This window comes from Myotis nattereri (assembly GCF_964212035.1).
Source record: "Myotis nattereri genome assembly, chromosome: 6".
NCBI classification, from domain to species: domain Eukaryota; kingdom Metazoa; phylum Chordata; class Mammalia; order Chiroptera; family Vespertilionidae; genus Myotis; species Myotis nattereri.
Window position 1 is genome coordinate 33,924,599 of NC_138081.1, and position 18,105 is coordinate 33,942,703.

General features: G+C 39.6%; 1 protein-coding gene across 1 annotated transcript in view; it reads left to right on the forward strand.

Annotated features, from left to right (window-relative positions):
* Positions 1-18,105, forward strand: part of COL19A1 (collagen type XIX alpha 1 chain) — a 301,251-nt gene that overhangs the window by 131,450 nt on the left and 151,696 nt on the right. Inside the window, exons 14-15 of the mRNA XM_081094481.1 lie at positions 8,453-8,506; positions 10,232-10,267. Coding sequence (XP_080950607.1) covers positions 8,453-8,506; positions 10,232-10,267 — 90 coding nt within the window. The remainder of the gene's footprint in view (positions 1-8,452; positions 8,507-10,231; positions 10,268-18,105) is intronic.

The window sequence follows — 18,105 nt, forward strand, 5'->3', positions numbered from 1 at the left end:
AGGGGAGGGAGGGTGGGTGAGAAGAGATCAACCAAAGAACTTGTATACATATATGCATACCCCGTGGATACAGACAATAGGGTGGTGAAGGCCTGGTCGGGAGGAGGCGGGCTAGAAGAGGTCAGTGGGGGGAAGAGAGGGACATATGGAATACTTTCAATAATAAAGATTAAAAACATAAAAAGGAAATTTGTGTACACATGGACCCGTGTAGTTCAAAGCCGTTGTGTTACCCTTAACAACCCTTTCTTCCTTGTTTCTGGCTTGCATTTTGTCTAGTCTTCCTTTCTCTCTCTTTTCACTTCTTACATTCTGCTGTGGCCTGTGTTCTTACCCAGGGGTCACTTTTCATCCTCCCCCAAATCTCCATCTACGGAGGGTCTGGAAAGGTAAGATCACAGTGGTGAAAAGAAAAGGCAGAAAGGAAGGGAAACGTGTGTCTGTGTTGCTCACCCTCCCCCTGCCGGAGTTCCTCAACCTCATGGATACCCTTGCCTGTCACACCTCCGATCCTACTATCTCCTCTCCTTCCCCTTATGACAGTTATTCCTGGAGCTTTACTTAGATTCTTATGATGAAATTGAAGGGCCCAAATCTGGGTTTTTCTCTGAAATGTAGATTAATCTTACTTGAGGTCATCAACCTCACCACTTACTACAGATCCGCTAACTTTACCAGGGAAAGTGTCCACAATGAGAATCGTATTTTTCTCCCGCAATTTTATTTTTTCACCTGCATGAAAAACATTTTTGAAAGGCTCTGAAGGGCCACACTACCTGCTTTATGGATAAAAGAATAACAAAGCTAGATTTGATTCCTTAATGCCATAGAGGCATCAAATCCCTCTATAGCAAACCCCATCTTGCCTATAGCAGGTCACTGCGTGGGAAGGGAGGCTGATCATGACAGTCTTTGGGGCCTCTGGACAAAGTAAGAGGTTCACCCCAGTTGTGTGGAGGGTTCCTCCAAAGCCCCGAGAGTTAGTGGTGAACACTGGCATGAGGCCTGACCCCAGGGTTTCACTGTTATTTACTTCCTGAGAAGCCACCTTTGCATCTGCAGTGTGACCCTCATTCTTTTTCCTCTCCCCTTTGAAGCCATATTTATACACCAGAGAACAGGAGCCGGCACCTGTGGCTTGCAGCGAGGGGAGCCTCTGCCTCTTCTCTACCTCCTGCTGTACATCAGGACCTGCACTGTCACAGCCCTGGGCCCACACATTTAAATGGAGCCTCTGATTCACCTCCCTCCCCTGTCATTGGAGGTCCCTGATGCAGTGGTACCAGTTCCGGAGTGGAAAGCCAGGGTCCAGTTTGTGTGCCAGCTCTGCCACCAGCTGAGAATAATTATTTCTCAGAGTCTATAAAGTGACGAACTACGAATAGATCCTGAAGCCCCCATAACTAAGATTTCCTTCAAAGAGGTTAAGATTGTACATTTGGAAAGCATGAGGAAATTTAAAGCATCCACGCAGGTTTTCTGGGATTCCTGCTACATGTAAGGCATTGTGGGAACAATAAAAGAGTAATACAGCTGGAGCCACAGTGTGGAAAGTATGTATGTGAGGATGCTTGTCCTTCCTCCTCTGCACAGAGAAGAGAGATGGTCCAAGCTGTGTTAAATGAAGATTTGTCTTATGGAGAGTTGGGGCTTTTGCCTGTGTTTTTTGTTTGTTTGTTTGTTTGTTCTTCTATCATACTCTTCATGAAAGCAAAGACCTTTTCTTGAAATCCCTAGTACTTCATAAATTTTTTGGAGTGAATATATTCTCAATAATATTTGCTAATGTTTCATTTTAAAAACTGAGAGATTGTTAAAATAGTCTAAAATATAAGTATATGGAGCCTGAATTAGAATAGCAGAGATGGAAGGGAGGACACACAATGATATTGCATAGGTAGACTATACAGTATGGTACTTGATTACAGTGAAGACTCAAAAATAACCCAAGGTTTTGACCATTCATTATGGGAAAGATGTTATCTTACAGGAAATGTAGTAATGTTGAAACAAATTAACTATATTGTTGCACAGATAACCAAGCTACATTTATGTGGGCTTTCTGAGATAGACAAGCAAAATAAATTTTTTAGAAGTTTATTAAGATAATGTTAGAATTGGAATAGAGAAAGGATTATCCCAAATACTTGAGAATAAAGCTAGAAAGAGGCCTGAGGGATTGGAACCTGACATACATTCACATTAACTTAAAGATTTGAGGAAAACTTTTATGGTGTCTGAAAGTAAGGTGACGTGGCTTTTTAGAATTAATCAACTGATACACAGATGTACTTGAGTGCCCATTAAATGCCCAAACACTCTGGCCGCCATTGTATGAGTCCAAACCTGAGTAGATCAACTCGTCGTGAGAGCCCACAGCCTGGTGAGCGCAATGACTGTTCCACTTTGAGGAGGATCTTGGAAGTGTCCTTCACATGCCCCAGTCACAGGCTGCCATTTCTTTAACCACATCGCTGTCTAATGTAGCTCATTAGGTACACCATAAAGCATGATAAAGCACAGTGACTAGCTTTTCACAGTTGGTTACTTAATTAACATGTAGATGATACTATTTTCCTTTCCTTAATTTTGCCAAAGATATTTAGGAGTCATGACTAAAGAGAAATAAGGAAAGTAATGGAAGTTCTCCTCCTTCCCCTTTACCACAAATCGGAGTGAAGAATCAAGTGTGCAGCTATTATAGCATTGGTAGTGGTTGTTTATTGTTTACCAACTGTTTTCATGAGGAATTTGAAATTCGATCCTCACCCTAGCTTTATGGGCTAGCTAGACTATTTCACAGTCAAGAAATAAAGGCTTGGGAAATTAAGCAACGTTCCTTTAGAAAATGGTAAAAATCAGCCCCTTTCACCCTACACGTTTAACTGAAAAGCCTCTTATTTTCCCACTAACTCATGCCACCCATGTTATTGTCTATTTTTCAATGCCAAAGTAAACAGACTCTGCAAACTAAAAATCACTCGGCACTTATGACAGTGACTTTGACTTTCCATAAGCACAGGTACGCATTTGTAGGGAATGAAGGCTATTATAATAGCTATTTCCATTTGAATTGAAGTCAAGCCATGATGGGTATTATAACTTCAGGAATATTCTGTTAGGATGTGTAGTGAATCAAATCAATGGGCCAGCTCACTCCAGCTTCTTTCCAAGTCAGAGAAAATTGGAAGAATTTAATATTTCTACTACATGAACCAAAGGCCCTTTTTATAGTCTTTATTCTTGCATATTACATATACCTTGATGTAAATGTATCTTTTAATAATTTCTGTGCCAGATTTCCTACAAAATGTGCAAGCTCACTTCAGAAAGTGCAAGCCTTGTTTAAAGGGGAGGGTGCAGTGGTTCGATCTCTCTCAAGGGGGTAATGTTGGCATTTGGGGCAAGACATTTCTTTGCCATGTGGGACTGTCTTACAAGAGCAGAATGTTCAGCATCCTTGAAGCTCACCAACTAAATACCAGTGGCAAATCTTAGTCGTTAGGACAAAAAAAAGGCCCTGACTTCTTTTTAAGTTCAAGCTTGAGTCTCTCTCTCTCTCTCTCTCTCTCTCTCTCTCTCTCTCTCTCTCTTCCTCCTCCTCCTCCTCCTCCTCCTCCCCCTCCTCCTCCTCCCTCCCTGTGTGTGTGTGTGTGTGTGTGTGTGTGTGTGTATAAACTGTGGATTGATCGCTAGCATATTTGAGTATTAGACCAACAGTATTGACTAAACACATACAGTTTAAATATTAAATACTAGAGGCCTAAAGCACAAAATTCATGCAAGGGGCTCGGCCCTCGCAGCCCCAGCTTCATCCAGAAGGTCATCCAGAAGGACGTCCAGAAGGTTGTTCAGCTGTCTGGTTTAATTAGCATATTACACTTTTATTATTATAGATTGCATACCAAATATATAGTTTAAATAATGCATGGCAGACATATATTGAAATTGTCAAATTTTAGAATTGCTGCAATTTAGCCTGCAATTCAAAATACAAGACCCCAGCTTTAAGACATTCTAGTTTATAATTAAATGATTTTGATTGTGGCCTACTGTGAGACACATTCAACAGTGGCATCTCAGAACAGACTTGAGAGGGAGACTTGCAACATTGTCAACGTGGCCTTTGAAGCCAGCCTACCTGGGCTCAGATCCCAGCTCAGCCACTGCCTGGCTGTCATACTACTTGGTACGTTACTTATACTTTCTGGACGAGTCTCTTCATTTACACAATGGGGTCTTCATATTAATAATATTTAACTCAAAGGCTTTTGCTGAGGATTATAGGACTTATCCTATGTAAAACATGTAGAACAGTGACTCACGTACAGTAAGAGCTATGTAAACATTTGCTGTTTTTAGAAACTGTTAAATAAAACATGCTTACCTCTAATAGAAATAGCTATTCATTCATTTGTTTGTGTGGGGTTATATCATCTTAGAAAAGTAGATTTCAATCACTGAGTTTAGTCTCTTCCTCTGCATCTTTATTATTGTCTTTCAAACATTCCTTATCAGAATTACAGCAACTGGTGTCCTTAAAATAATCATGTTAATCTCCTTATACCAATGCAATCTGTAATCCTGAATAAAAAAAATATTGGAATAACAAAGCGAATAGCTGGTGCCATTGCTGGGGAGTAAGATGCAGTCAGTGGAAGATAGATAAAGCATCATCGATGGGTTAAAAATTTTAACAAATAACATTATTTTGTATCATCTTCTGATTTTCAAAAATGCTAGATTTCATGAGTAGATCTTCCAATAAAAACTAATTTAGTCATCTACCTGCTTTTATAAATGTGGTTACAATCGTCCTTCAGCTTTCCACTTGCCTTTGGATGAAGTTCTGTCTCTGCTTCGCATACAGAATCAACTACTGTACTTTTCAGAATCTTTATACACATGAATTTTATTGAGAACCTTGGTAATAGATGCCAACCTTATTCAATATTGAATTCGGAGTCTGTTCCATTTGATTCTTTATGCTTTATGGTGAGCACTATGTCTTTTTCTCCCCAGTATTCAATAACCATGGATAGCAGCACCAGTGTGACATGAGGAGAAAAATTGCACTTGAAAAAAGCATTACAGATCTGTTTCTCAGAACCTATTATGATGCCACGGCCTTAAAAACATTGTACTCTGTCACAGGAAGACATGAGTTACATGGGCCCACTTCAGTGGCCATAAAAGCAGAAGCTTGACGAAAGCAATACTTCTCAATTGCATTTTATCCTTATGTGAGTTAAAGCACAATTGTACATATCCATCAACATGAGTACAAAACTCAACTATTAATTATCCATTCAACTTGGACTTGAAAAGTAGAAGCAGCATTTATTAAGTACCTACCATGTGCTAAGTGTTCTTACAACATATGATTCTCAGAATAAGCCTTCCAGATAACTATTATTTATAATGTGTTTTATAGGGAAGCTTAAGTAACTTAGTGAAGGTTATGCATAAAATGTGACTCCTGCCTGGCCGGTTGGTTCAGTTGGTTCAGTTGGTTGAGCGTCATTCATACACCAACAAGGTTGCACGTTCGATTCCCAGGCAGCGCACATACCTAGGTTGCATGTTCAATCCCCATTACAGGTGCAAAACCAACTGGTCAATATTTCTCTCAGACATCGATGTTTCTCTCGCTCTCTACCACCACCCTGTTTCAGCCATCCTGCTCCCTTGACTGAAAAGCTGCTATAGCGCCTTCTCTGCTTCCACTCTTGCTGCCTTTAGTCTATTTTCATGTTGTAGCCAGTGGTTTATTTTTGAAACACAGTCAAATCAGGTCATTTCCATGTTTAAAACAATAAGTGGCTTCCCATTTGTACTTACAACAAACCCTATCCTTCTTACTATGGCCAGCAATTTGTGTGCCATGACCCCTGGCTAACCTTTCCTTACTCTCTGGTTCCTGACCTGCTTACTCATGACACTCCTTTCGCCCTCGGGGCTCTGTGCTAGCTGTTCCCTCAACGCCAGTGCTTTCCCCGGGATCATTGCATGGCTGGATCTTTTGAAACAACAAATGTCACCTCCGCACACAGGCTGCTTCCGACCACCCCAGCTGAAGTAGTAGTTCTCACTTCCTTCACGTCTATCACATTCAGCGGGTTGACCTATTTATTGTCAGTCACCTTTATCTTAAAGCATGAGTTCTATAAGGGCAGAGATCTTGATTTTTGTTAAGGAAAAAAATTATTAAAATGGTAAGGAAGACTTTTTACTCAAGACTGTTGCTTATATGGGTATTACAATAGGGAAGAGAGATTGTGTTCAACGCTGAATACAAATAGAACAAATGGGATTTATAGCCAGCCCACAGAGTGATGAGTCAGTGAATGGAAAATTACTAAGAACAGACAACAAGGGTAGGGGGATTCTTGCTAACGGCAGGCCAAAGACATCAAATATGGGGGATGAGGAGCCTGATCAGATATCAAGGATGGGGGGCAGGCTGGGGACCAAGATTGAGGCCTCATCAAGAAGAGAGCTCAAAGGAGCCTGACTAAAGTTTGGTCAAGGAGAGAGTCTTTGTGAACTTCTTGCTCTTCTTTTGTACCTCTGTATCAGAGAACTACATTATGTTGTGTATTACATAATGTTATGTATATAATATTATTTTAAAATATAATATTACAAATTCAAGACATATGTAAAAATATAACATTTCTAGTAGCTACATTAGGAAAGTTAAAAGAAATAGGTGAAACTAATTTTAATAGCATATCTTATTGAATCCCATGTCCAAAATGTTGCTTATTATTTTGATATATGTATAATCAACATGGAAAGTATTAATAAGTAATTTGCATCTTTTTTTGTACCAAATATCAAAAAGCCAATAGTATTTCACACTCACAGCACATCTCAGCTCAGACTAGCCACATTGCAAGGACTCAAAAGCTACACGCCATTCATGGCTATTGTGTTGGACAGTGCAGGTCTGAAGGCTGAAAGAGTGACTGCACACAGGCATGCAATAAATGTTTATTGACTAAGTGGATGAATGAAGGAGTGCATTAACAATAAAAACTGGTTACAGGACTGGTAGTTTTGTTCCCACAAGTGTTCAGAATATGTGGGTTGAAAGTTTCACTCCAGAGGCAGGTACAAATAGAGCATGTGCTGCTCGAGTTGGGAAGGAATGGATATTTCAGAGAATAAGAGAATATGACATCTCAAAGATGATTTATTTTTCACTCATCTTTGGTCTATAACTACTCCAAGGTAATGATGAAAGAAACATCGCTATAAACTACATCGCTATAAACTACATTTGTGTTTATGCAATTACAAAGGGTCGTTTTCTTTTTCCACTTAGATGCTCTTTTCATTCATTTTTTTTTCCTTTAAGTATAAGACTACAGTTTTCACATACTCTCTGCAACAAGATTTTAAGTATCCAGTTTCTTTTGTTCCTTTAAATTTATTGTTAGCTTCTGCATTGAGGAAGCTACAGGTGATGGCACTAGGCATTGTTTATTTACTACAAAATGTCTGAGCAGTGATAGCTGGACCCTTCAGGAACAGTAAGACACTTAGATTTGCTGTGCATTGTATGGCTTCCGAATATTTCTTTTTCCATTATTGTTCTTCCCTCGTTCAATGTGTTAAATTAAGTACAAGGAAAGATATTTTTTCCTATTTACCACACAGTCAAGGTATGTCTATCTAGCTTTCTTTGTATTTACACTGTGAGTACATTTGGCTGTAGAACTGATCTCCTGTGGTGAAATGTGTTGTAATATTCTGAAAGCTGTCATTTCTGAGTCAAATCAACTAAAGGCCCACTAAAACACCCAAGAGTCTAGGAGATTTATGAATACATTTACTGTCTGATATGCTGTATCTTATATAGTTTCATTTGATAGCTTTATAAATCCAGGTTTAAAAAAAAAGAGAAATTCAAGAACTAAATCACACTTTAAAACAGAAAAGAGATTACATTTTAGCTTCAGCTTTGTGAGTGGTTGGAAAAGAATACATCTTTCATTTCTTTTCCCCCAACAATGAGATTTCTTGATAGAGACATAAAAATATTTTTTTAAATTTAAATCTTGAATTTTGGGGGCAAATCAATGCTAAATCAGAGGTATTTACAACATCTCCAAATTTAATCCAAAGTGGATACTTAAAAGCTCATATAGATCTAAGTGATATTCTCCCAGATGGTGAATTAATGTCATTTTAGCAGGAAGCAAAGTTGCACAAATATGCACAATGGAGGACTCACACTGATTTAACATATCTATACCCACCGCAGCGCAGATGTTGCTTGTCATTTCACTGCCAGTTGTCTCCATTTCTCTCCATTCCACACACTGCAGAATGTGGTTTGGGAGCTCAGTAAATTATGATTTATTTTGTGACTAATGACTCGTTAGAAATGGAAGCTTTCTGTGCACTGTGTATAGAAATCACATCGGTTTTATTTTTTGTACAGGGTTTGAAAGGTGACTTGGGTCCTCGTGGTGCACCTGGCCCCAAAGGAGAAAAGGTATCATGCTCACCGAGAAAAGTGCCGATCTTAAGAAACCCCCGAGAACCTGCGCAGTGACTTTTCATTGATCCTGTTTAACTGCCAAAAGTTAATTTTGTTCAAATGAACCAAAGGCTGTTATGTTAAAGGCATCTGAATAAGAAAAGCCTTTTTTTGGTTCACTTAATTAGTTTGAAGAGACTAAATGCGCAATTGCTAGTCAACATTAATTTGTGTTTATAAGATTTCCCTTTTCTATTTCTTGCTTAACAGCATTAGGTATTCCATCACCAAATTAGCAACCGTGTCCTGTATCAGGGAACTTTGCCAGTAGCACTGAGCTGCTACTGTAATGGTGAAGCAGGTGGCCTTTGGGGGAAAGGAGGCTAATTTAGTATCTTCGTCTAAATGCTCCATTTCCTGCCACCTTTTCTTATATGCCATTTTATAGTGGCATATTGGCAATTGACCTTGAAAAGAGAATTAAGAAATAGTAAAAGCAAGAGTCGTTTGGCGCAAGGTCATTGGATGATCCCAATTTGATGAGAATTGTATGCATGGGTGTTTTGCATTATATGTAGTTCTCCACCATCAGCGCTTTAGAAATCCTTGTCTGTCGTCAATATTTACCTCTGCATTAAAGCTGGTCTTGTAAATCGGTCCTCAGTGAGTGATACAGGCTACATCAATGTTTCTTAACAAAGATTGGTCATTTGTATTCAGTCATTCCCCCAAATAATGAATATACAATGCTGTCTTAACTTTTGAGATGACTATATTAGATGAGAAAAGAGAAAGTTATAGAGATAGTTTCAATCTGAGAATACAAGGTCCCAGTGCCCCATGCCACATAGCGTACGCTCTCCATAGTCTCCACTTAAATAAGGATTATAGCCATGATGCTTGGTCTTAATGACTTGACTCTGGGTCCCGTGGTGCGCCCCAGACTCTAACAGGAGGAAGATTTTCATATACATTTTACTAATTTTCTTTCATCTCTGACACTTCTATTATAGAGAAAGGGAAAATAGCAATATTAAAATATTTCCTCTAATTCCCTTTTAATGTGCACAAACTTCATGCACCAGGCCACTAGTATTTACATATCAGAAAATAGTGAACTTTTAGATGAACCATTTTTTAAAGACTTTGACTCGTTTATCAATACATCCATCTGGTAATTTGTATTCACATACATCAGCAAAGCAATGTTAGTACTTAAAAATACATAAATATGGGCAAAACCTTTTACAATTGATGGCAAGTGCAATGCCAATTCAGCAGAGCATTAGAAGAAGCCATGGGACCACTTCTTGCAGCTGGGAGGCATGAAGTGGGAACATCCATTTATTATTTCTGCTGATCCTCATCCTAACTTTGTCAGAAAAATTGTCCGTCATTGTGACATGTCCCAGCTGCTCCATTGGCAAATGGTCATATTTGAAGAAATATTCTTTCTAATTTTGGTTCAGTGGATAAAAGTATAGAAATTAGATTATTTTAGCTTTTCAAAACAAGTCCTGCAAAAAAAAACCCAGAAGAGTGCACCAGGTGATATTTATATCATGAGAGCTCAAAGCACATGATACATTTCTCATTGTGTTTTTATCAAGATAAACTTCTACTTTTCTTTTCTTCAGGATTTATCTATCTATTCAGATATTGTTTCTATCTATTAATTTACAAATATTATGTGTAAAAAGAGGCTACTGGTAACTGCAACTTTTCTTTAATTTATTTTAGGGTGAAACAGGACCTCCAGGACCACCAGCCTTACCTGTAAGTATTCTTAAATCAAGATGCAAAATTGAAATATGTTATCCTATTTGTTATCTACACTACATCATGGCTAAACCAGAATTTAAGCCACAGGCTATTTTGAGAATTGATAGTGACCTCAAGGTGGATTTAGCCAAACCTCCAAATGTTAAAGATGGGGCATCTGCTCACAGTAGTGAAGTACTTGTACTGAGGTTTCATAGGTAGTTACTAGAAGAGTCTGGAGGCAGTACCTGTCCTGAGCAATTTTCTCTACCTTCCTCCCATGTGGTTCATAATGTTACCCCTTAGATGTTTGATTATACATTCTTAACAGGACATTTAAAGTTAATGGAAGCAGAGACAGTTCTGCATACTCTACAAACTGAAAAAGAACAAAATAAACCATAATCACCCAGTGGTAAGAACAGCTACCTACTTAAGTGGATTGTTACATTCCCCCACACCTGTCCAAGACTGTTGCTTTTTTCTATATGATTTGCTTCTAAGATTTGCAAATGATAAAATGGTGATCTTTCAGAAACAGATTTATGAGAAAAGTTTATAATGTGCACATAACTGGATTATTCTCATTTAAATGGTTCATCATTTATTAAGAATTTAATCATAAATATGTAATCGTTTTATATTTATATACAATTTACTACTATAAATTTTGTTCATAGGCCATTAAGGATTCTCATTTAACTTAAAGAATTGATTTAAGAATAACTCTAAGCCTAATAGAAAAGAAAAAAAGTTTTCATTTAAAATAAGATCATTTGTAGCCTGAGGTCTCTCGAATTTAATGTTGGTATGACCTAATGACATAAGTTAAAAATTTAAGTCATCATTTTTCAAAGACCTGTCCTGGTTATAAAAGCTCACATTTAAAAAAGTCTTCTAGCATCTGGATGGAGCTTTTCCCAACAGAGCATAACAGGAATCTCAAAGGCTGTGTGTGGCTTTAATAACATTTACATATCGCTTTATACTTGGAAAATGTCATTTTGGACAATACTTTAGTAATGTCTTACACCAAGCATGTCAAACTCGTGGCCCACGGGCCGCATGTGGCCCACAAGGAATATTTTTGCGGCCCAGCCAATATAACAGTAGGCAAGATATGTTTTAATAAAACTTTTGTAATTTAATTTTTACAATATCCTGTTATACATAATTATTAATAACGAACTACAATGTTTTCTAATAACTGATTACTATAATCATGTTGCATTCATTTCCCTTACGCACCTTATGCGCTGGCGCACCATTTCTCTTCACTAACACTAGCAGCTAGTTTTTTAGTAGCCAATTGCCATGTCATTAGTCTTGTACTGACTTGTTTGGTGTGCGCAAGAGGAAATATTTCACTTTTGGAGAACAAGAAAAATGGGTTTATTTGTATTACACTTATTAATTTGTGCAGTTACTCATTGTCTGGTAAGTTAATATTCAAGAAAAAAGTATTAATTTTTATGAAAATGTTCTATTATCTTATGTTAACAGTTACTCATTTATTTCAGCCCTTTGTATTCAGCATGTCACTATCGAAATAAACCTGTTTCTATGAAAATTGAAGCTTTTGTTTTTTTGCGGCCCACATAAACTTAAAGTTTGTTTATTTGGCCCGTGTTAGCCTTTGAGTTTGACATGCTTGTCTTGCACAAATAGTCTTTGCAGTGCTTACTTAAGGGACAAGTATAAATAGAAAATCTAAGGAACCAAACAGATGACTTTCTTAGGAATAACCAAATTCAACTTGCAATGGAATTCTGTACTTGAAGCTTTTCTTTTCAAGATGGAAATAAAATCTGTGTATTTAGAGGAAGCTTTAACTGTATATTATTCAATTTTTATACTATGTGGAGCTTATTTTTTAAAATTATTTGGCAGTGACTTAGGGTTAAGCCTGCTCATTTTACTTAAGTCCCCTGCTTGTTTATCTTCAATCAAGTGATTTGCTCAACCGCTTCCTTTTAGTTGTCTGATTTCCTAGTTGTTTTAAACTTGTGTTTGAAGAGCAAAATGCAGTTTATGTGTATCAGTTCACCGCATATGCAGTTTTGACTCTGTAATCAGAAAGTTGTATTGGACTGTATCGGTTTTGTGGATTTTTAATGACGGCTGATGTCTTCCTGCCAAGTAGCACCCTATAGTTGTCTCTTGGCACTATTCAGCTGGCAGATACTGAGAGGGCACAAGCTAATGTTTATACTTAACTAAGGATATGTCAAGGCAAAAAGACAATGAAAGGAAATGTTTTATTTCATAAAGGAATAAATCTGTACTACTTGGATATGACCATCGGTATACTTGGCATTACTTTATTAATGTAGATAATCAACTGTTAACTATGAAATAGGGATGAACTGAAATGAATGCCAAATTACCATGCACAATAAATATTTAATTCATCTTATAATGCAAATTGATACATTTTAATGAAGTGATTGATAACAGTCTCAAGGAAGCCACAATGATGGACTCCACTATATTTGAATGAAATGAGGCACCGAGCCCTGACTTGTGTTGCTCAATGGTTTGAGTGTATTCAATTCCTAGTTAAGGGCACATACCTGGGTTGCAGATTCGATCCCCAGCCCCAACTGGGGAGCAGGCAGGAGGCAACCAATTAACGTGCTTTTCTCACATTGATGTTTCTCTATTTTTCTCTTTCCTTTCCTCCCTCCTTTTCACCCCCCCCTAAAAATCAATGGAAAAATATCCTAGGACAGTGGTTGGCAAACTGTGGCTCGTGAGCCACATGTGGCTCTTTGGCCCCTTGAGTGTGGCTCTTCCACAAAATACCGACTTCGCATGGGCCATGAAGTTTCAATCGCACTGTACATGCGGGCCCACACGTGGTATTTTGTGGAAGAGCCACACTCAAGAGGCCAAAGAACCACATGTGGCTCGCGAGCCGCAGTTTGCCGGCCACTGTCCTAGGGTGAGGATTAACAAAAAAAAAAAAGAAAAGAAAAGGAAAGAAAAGAAAAGAAAAGAAAAGAAAGAAATGAGGCACCAATATGTAGGAGTCAATAAACTTAGAGTTCAGCCACGGTGGTTCTCATAGCTAGCTGCACACTAAACTCCACGGGAGAGCTTTAAAACATACCAATGTGTGCCTCGTCCCCGAGAAATTATAATTCAATAGATACGATGTGGAACCAGTACATTTAAAAAGCTCTCTAGGTAGTTATATATGCAGTGGGAGTTGAAAGCCACTGTTTATGGCACTATAATGGAACAAGCTTTTTCTCTACTTGGGAAATTCCTTGAGACCTTTGAAGAAGCCTAGCTTTCATCTTAAATTCAACTTAATGTATTGTAATAAAGAAATAGCTCTTTCCATTTGGGAGGCATAATAGTAAAACTAAATTAAGACTGAAGCCTGTTTGGTTAAGTGGAGGAAATTAGGGCTAGGAAAGTATCTTTAATTATAGCCTTCACCTAACCATTCAAGGACTCCTGTGGGCTCAGGTGACTGAAGACATCTCAAACTTTAATGTGCATAGGAACCTAAGGGTCTTGTTTAAATGCATATTTCATTCCATAAGTCTGAGGTGGGGGCCTCAGATTCTACCTTTGTAGTGAGAGGATGCGGATGCTACTGGTCCTCAGACCACACCTGGAGTCACAGGGCTTAACATCCAATTGTGCTGCAGACTCTGCTTCCTTCCACAGATCAGCGCTTCTCCACCTGTAGTGCACATTAGAACCACGTGAGGTGCTTTTAAAGCTCCAATGCCCAGGCTGTACCTTATGCCAAAAAAAATGAGAATCTCTGGTCGGTTTAATTTTCCCCCAGCGCTTCCAATGTGCAGCCAAGGATGAGAGCTAAGGCTCTGAAGGCGTGTCAAATACTTTTCTCCACAGCTTCCTCTTTCAGAGTCTGAGCAAGCATTTTAGAATTACTCGTTACTTCAACTTTTGTATCAAAAACACCCAACCTGATTACTTTCAGAAGCACTTCCAGGAAATGCAGACTCTTTATTAATACCTGTGATTTGGTTCCTGATTACTTGATTCTAGAGGATGACCATGACCTTCCATCTGCACATTTACAACCCACTTGTATATCCATCAACAGTCCTGTCTCGAGCAGGACTCAGCATTGGCAAGTACAGCACATAGAACCCCAGAGACCAAGCATACAGACCTGAACTGCCCTGGATAAATACAGAAAAAAATGCTGAACACTTTTTCCCCCTCTGAAGCATACACACTATCTTTGTTTTGGTTTTATTTGAATTTTGCTTAATAAGAAATTGAGAGCAGTAGTAATTGAGCACACTGAAAAACTAAGTTTATTGATGCAGGGTAATCCTTTTGGATATAGGACTTTCTGAAAAGGATTGTGTTTATCACTGGTATTTTCATGTCCCTGTGGATTACTGTACTTTGGCTATTATTTTAAATTTTAAAAATCATGTAGGACCGTTTCATTTCAGAAATCCACTATATAAAACTATCCATCTATTTTAATGAAATGTTAATTTGTTTCTTAGTTATACTTTCCTGAGAACTGGTTGTATAAAATTGGTTCTCAATGGAGGAGATGGATAAAGGAGTAAGAGAAGACAAGTGTAGAAGAAATAAGGAAAGACAACTTATGAAATGGGAGGAAATATTTGCAAACCATATATCTGATAAGGTGTTAATATCCAAAATATATAAGGAACTCATATAACCCAATAGCAAACACACACACACAAATAATTGTATAGACTTTTTTTTTTTTTTTTTTGCAAAAAAGACATACAAACTGCCAACAGGTACATAAAATGATGGTCAACATCACTACTCATCAGGGAAATGTAAATTAAAGCCACAATAAAAAATCATCTCACATCTCTTAGAATGGTTATTATAAAAAGACAAGAAAAAATGTGTTGGTGAGGATGTGGAGAAAAAGGAAACCCTTGTGTATTGTTGCTGGGATTGTAAATTGGTGCAGCCACTATGGAAAACAGTGTGGAGGTTACTCAAAATATTAAAAATAGAACTACCATATGATCTAGCAAATCTCACTTCTGAGTACATATCTAAAAGAAATGCAGTCCTATCTCAAAGAGACAATCTGTATTTCCATGTTCACTTCCTGGCTATTATTCACAATAGCCAGGACATTGAACCAACCTAAGTGTCTATTGATAGATGAATGAGTAAAGAATATATCACATATATACAATTACTCAGCCATAAAAAGAAGAAAATCCTCCCATTTGCAACAGCATGGATGGACCTTGAGGGTCTTATGCTAAGTGAAATATATCAGAAATACAAATACTAAATGTTCTCACCTGTATGCAGAAACAAATCTATAGGAACAGATAGTAGAATGAGAGTTGTCAAGGTGGAGAGTACGGGAAATGGAAAATATTGGTCAAGGATAAAAACTTCTAGTTATGAGTAAGTTCTGTGGACCAAATGTATAGCATGATAACTATAGTTAACAATACTGTATTAGATATTTGAAAGTTGCTAACAAACTAACTCTTAAATGATATCAACACATACACACACACACACACACACAAAGGTATTTATGTGAGGTGATGGAGTTGTTAACTAACCCAATTATGGTAATCATCTCACTATATACTAGTATACGTGTATAAAATCAGATTGTATACCTGACTCTTACACAATATCATATGTCAATTTTATCCCAATAAAACTGGGGGGAAAGTGATTTACTGTTGAGTTTAAAATGTCTCTTCTGTTGGCATTTATAATTTACAAAGCAGATATTAGAGTGCACTTACATAAACCTACGTGGGATAGCCTGCAGTACACCTGTGCTATATGATATGGTGTATTGCTCCTGGGCTATAAGCTGTATGTCATGATACTGTACCAAACAGCATAAGATTAAATCAAGTACAAGAGAAAATGATGCAATTAAGAGACAAAGTAAGTATGAGACGTATGAGACTGCTGCCTGGGTAACAAGGCCTACTGTTATATAGCAAACTTTTCTTTTTATAGGGAAAGAGACTATACTCTAAAACAGGGGTGGGGAACCTTTATTTGGCCAAGGGCCAGTTGGATATTTGTAACATCACTAGAGGCCCGGTGCACAAAAATTTGTGCACTGGCGGGGGGTGGGGGAGAGGGTGTCCCTCAGCCCCACTTGTGCCCTCTCACAGTCTGGGACCCCTTGGGAGTTAACGACCTGCTGGCTTAGGCCTGCTCCTGGGTGGCAGAGGGCAGGCCAATCCCTAGGTGCAACCCCTGGTCGGGCTCAGAGCAGGGCCGATTTGGGGGTTGGGGTGCTGCTTCCTGTCATGCACAGAGCAGGGCGGATCGGGAGGTTGTGATGCCACCCTAGTCACGCTCAGGGTAGGGCCGATTGGGAGGTTGGGGTGCTCCCCCCTGTCACACTCAAGGCAGAGTCAATGGGGAGGTTGCGGCGCTGCCCCCTGTCACGCACAGAGCAGGGCCCATCGAGGGGTTGGAGAGCTCCCCCCTGTCACACTCAGAGCAGGGCTGATCAGGGGGTTGGGGCACTCCCTCCTGTCACACTCAAGGCAGGGCCGATGGGGAGGTTGCGGCTCCACCCTGTCACACACAGAGCAGGGCCAATCAGGGGGTTGGGGAGCTCCCCCCTATCAGGCACAGAGCAGAGCCAATCAGGGGGTTGGGGCGCCTTCCCCTGTCATGAACAGAGCAGGGCGGATAGGGAGGTTGTGGCCTTTCCCCCTGTCACACACAGAGCCGCAGGGCGATCAGGGGGTTTGGGCACTGCCCCCTGTCATGCTGCTCCAGGGGCCAGGAGGCCTCGCAGCTCTGCTGATCCCAGTGCTAGGAGGCCTTGCTGCTCTGCTGATCCCAGTGCTGGGAGGCATATTACCCTTTTACTATATAGGATAGAGGCCTGGTGCACAGGTGGGCGCTGGCTGGTTTGCCCTGAAGGGTGTCCTGGATCAGGGTGGGGGTCCCGCTTGGGTGCCTGGCCAGCCAGGATGAGGGGATGATGGCTGTTTGCAGCTTGTCACACCCCCTTCAGAGTGGGGGTCCCCACTGGGGTGCCTGGCCAGTCTGGGTGAGGGGCTGAAGGCCATTTTCAGGCTGGCGGGTAGCTGAAGCTCCCAACCTTTCCTTTGTTTCTTTTCTTTTTTTATTCTGGGATTTATTTACCTTCTATGGCTGTCACTGGAACTGAGAGCCGGCTTTAGCTCTGAGGCTCGGCTCCAGCTCTTAGGCCTCGGCTGCTGAAAGCAGGGATCTGGGTTTTCTTGGCTTCTATAATTGAACACTGTTGCAACTCCAGCTCAGCTGGCTGGCTGAAAGCATGGGGTTTGTTTAGCTTCTATAATTACAACTTTGTTTCTTAGAGTGCAAGCTCAGAGCCCAGCAGCAGCAGGCGGGGAACCTTGGCTTCCTCCTTCACTGGAGCAAGCAAGCCTCCTGTTGGCTTCAGCTGCCTGGCTGCCAGCCGCCATCTTGGTTGGCAGTTAATTTGCATATCGTCCTGATTAGCCAATGGGAAGCATGTTGGAGGTACAGTTAATTAACATGTTTGTCTATTATTAGATAGGATTGCTTAATATAATTCACTTAATATAAATTTATGTTGCTATGAAAAAAACTCCTAGATTTATTGAATTTTGAGTCCTGCCTGCGGTTGCCTTGGCAGGGCCAGACCAAATGATTTCATGGGCTTTATATGGTCCACAGGCTGGACATTCCCCATCCCTGCTCTAAAATAACCATAAAAATATATGGACACAGAAAAATAAGGTCATGAAGGCCTGGGGTGGGGCAGGGGTTGGGTGGAGAGGGGCAAAGGTGGGGGAAACAGGGGACATCTGTAATACTGTCAACAGTAAAAAAATATATATGCATATATA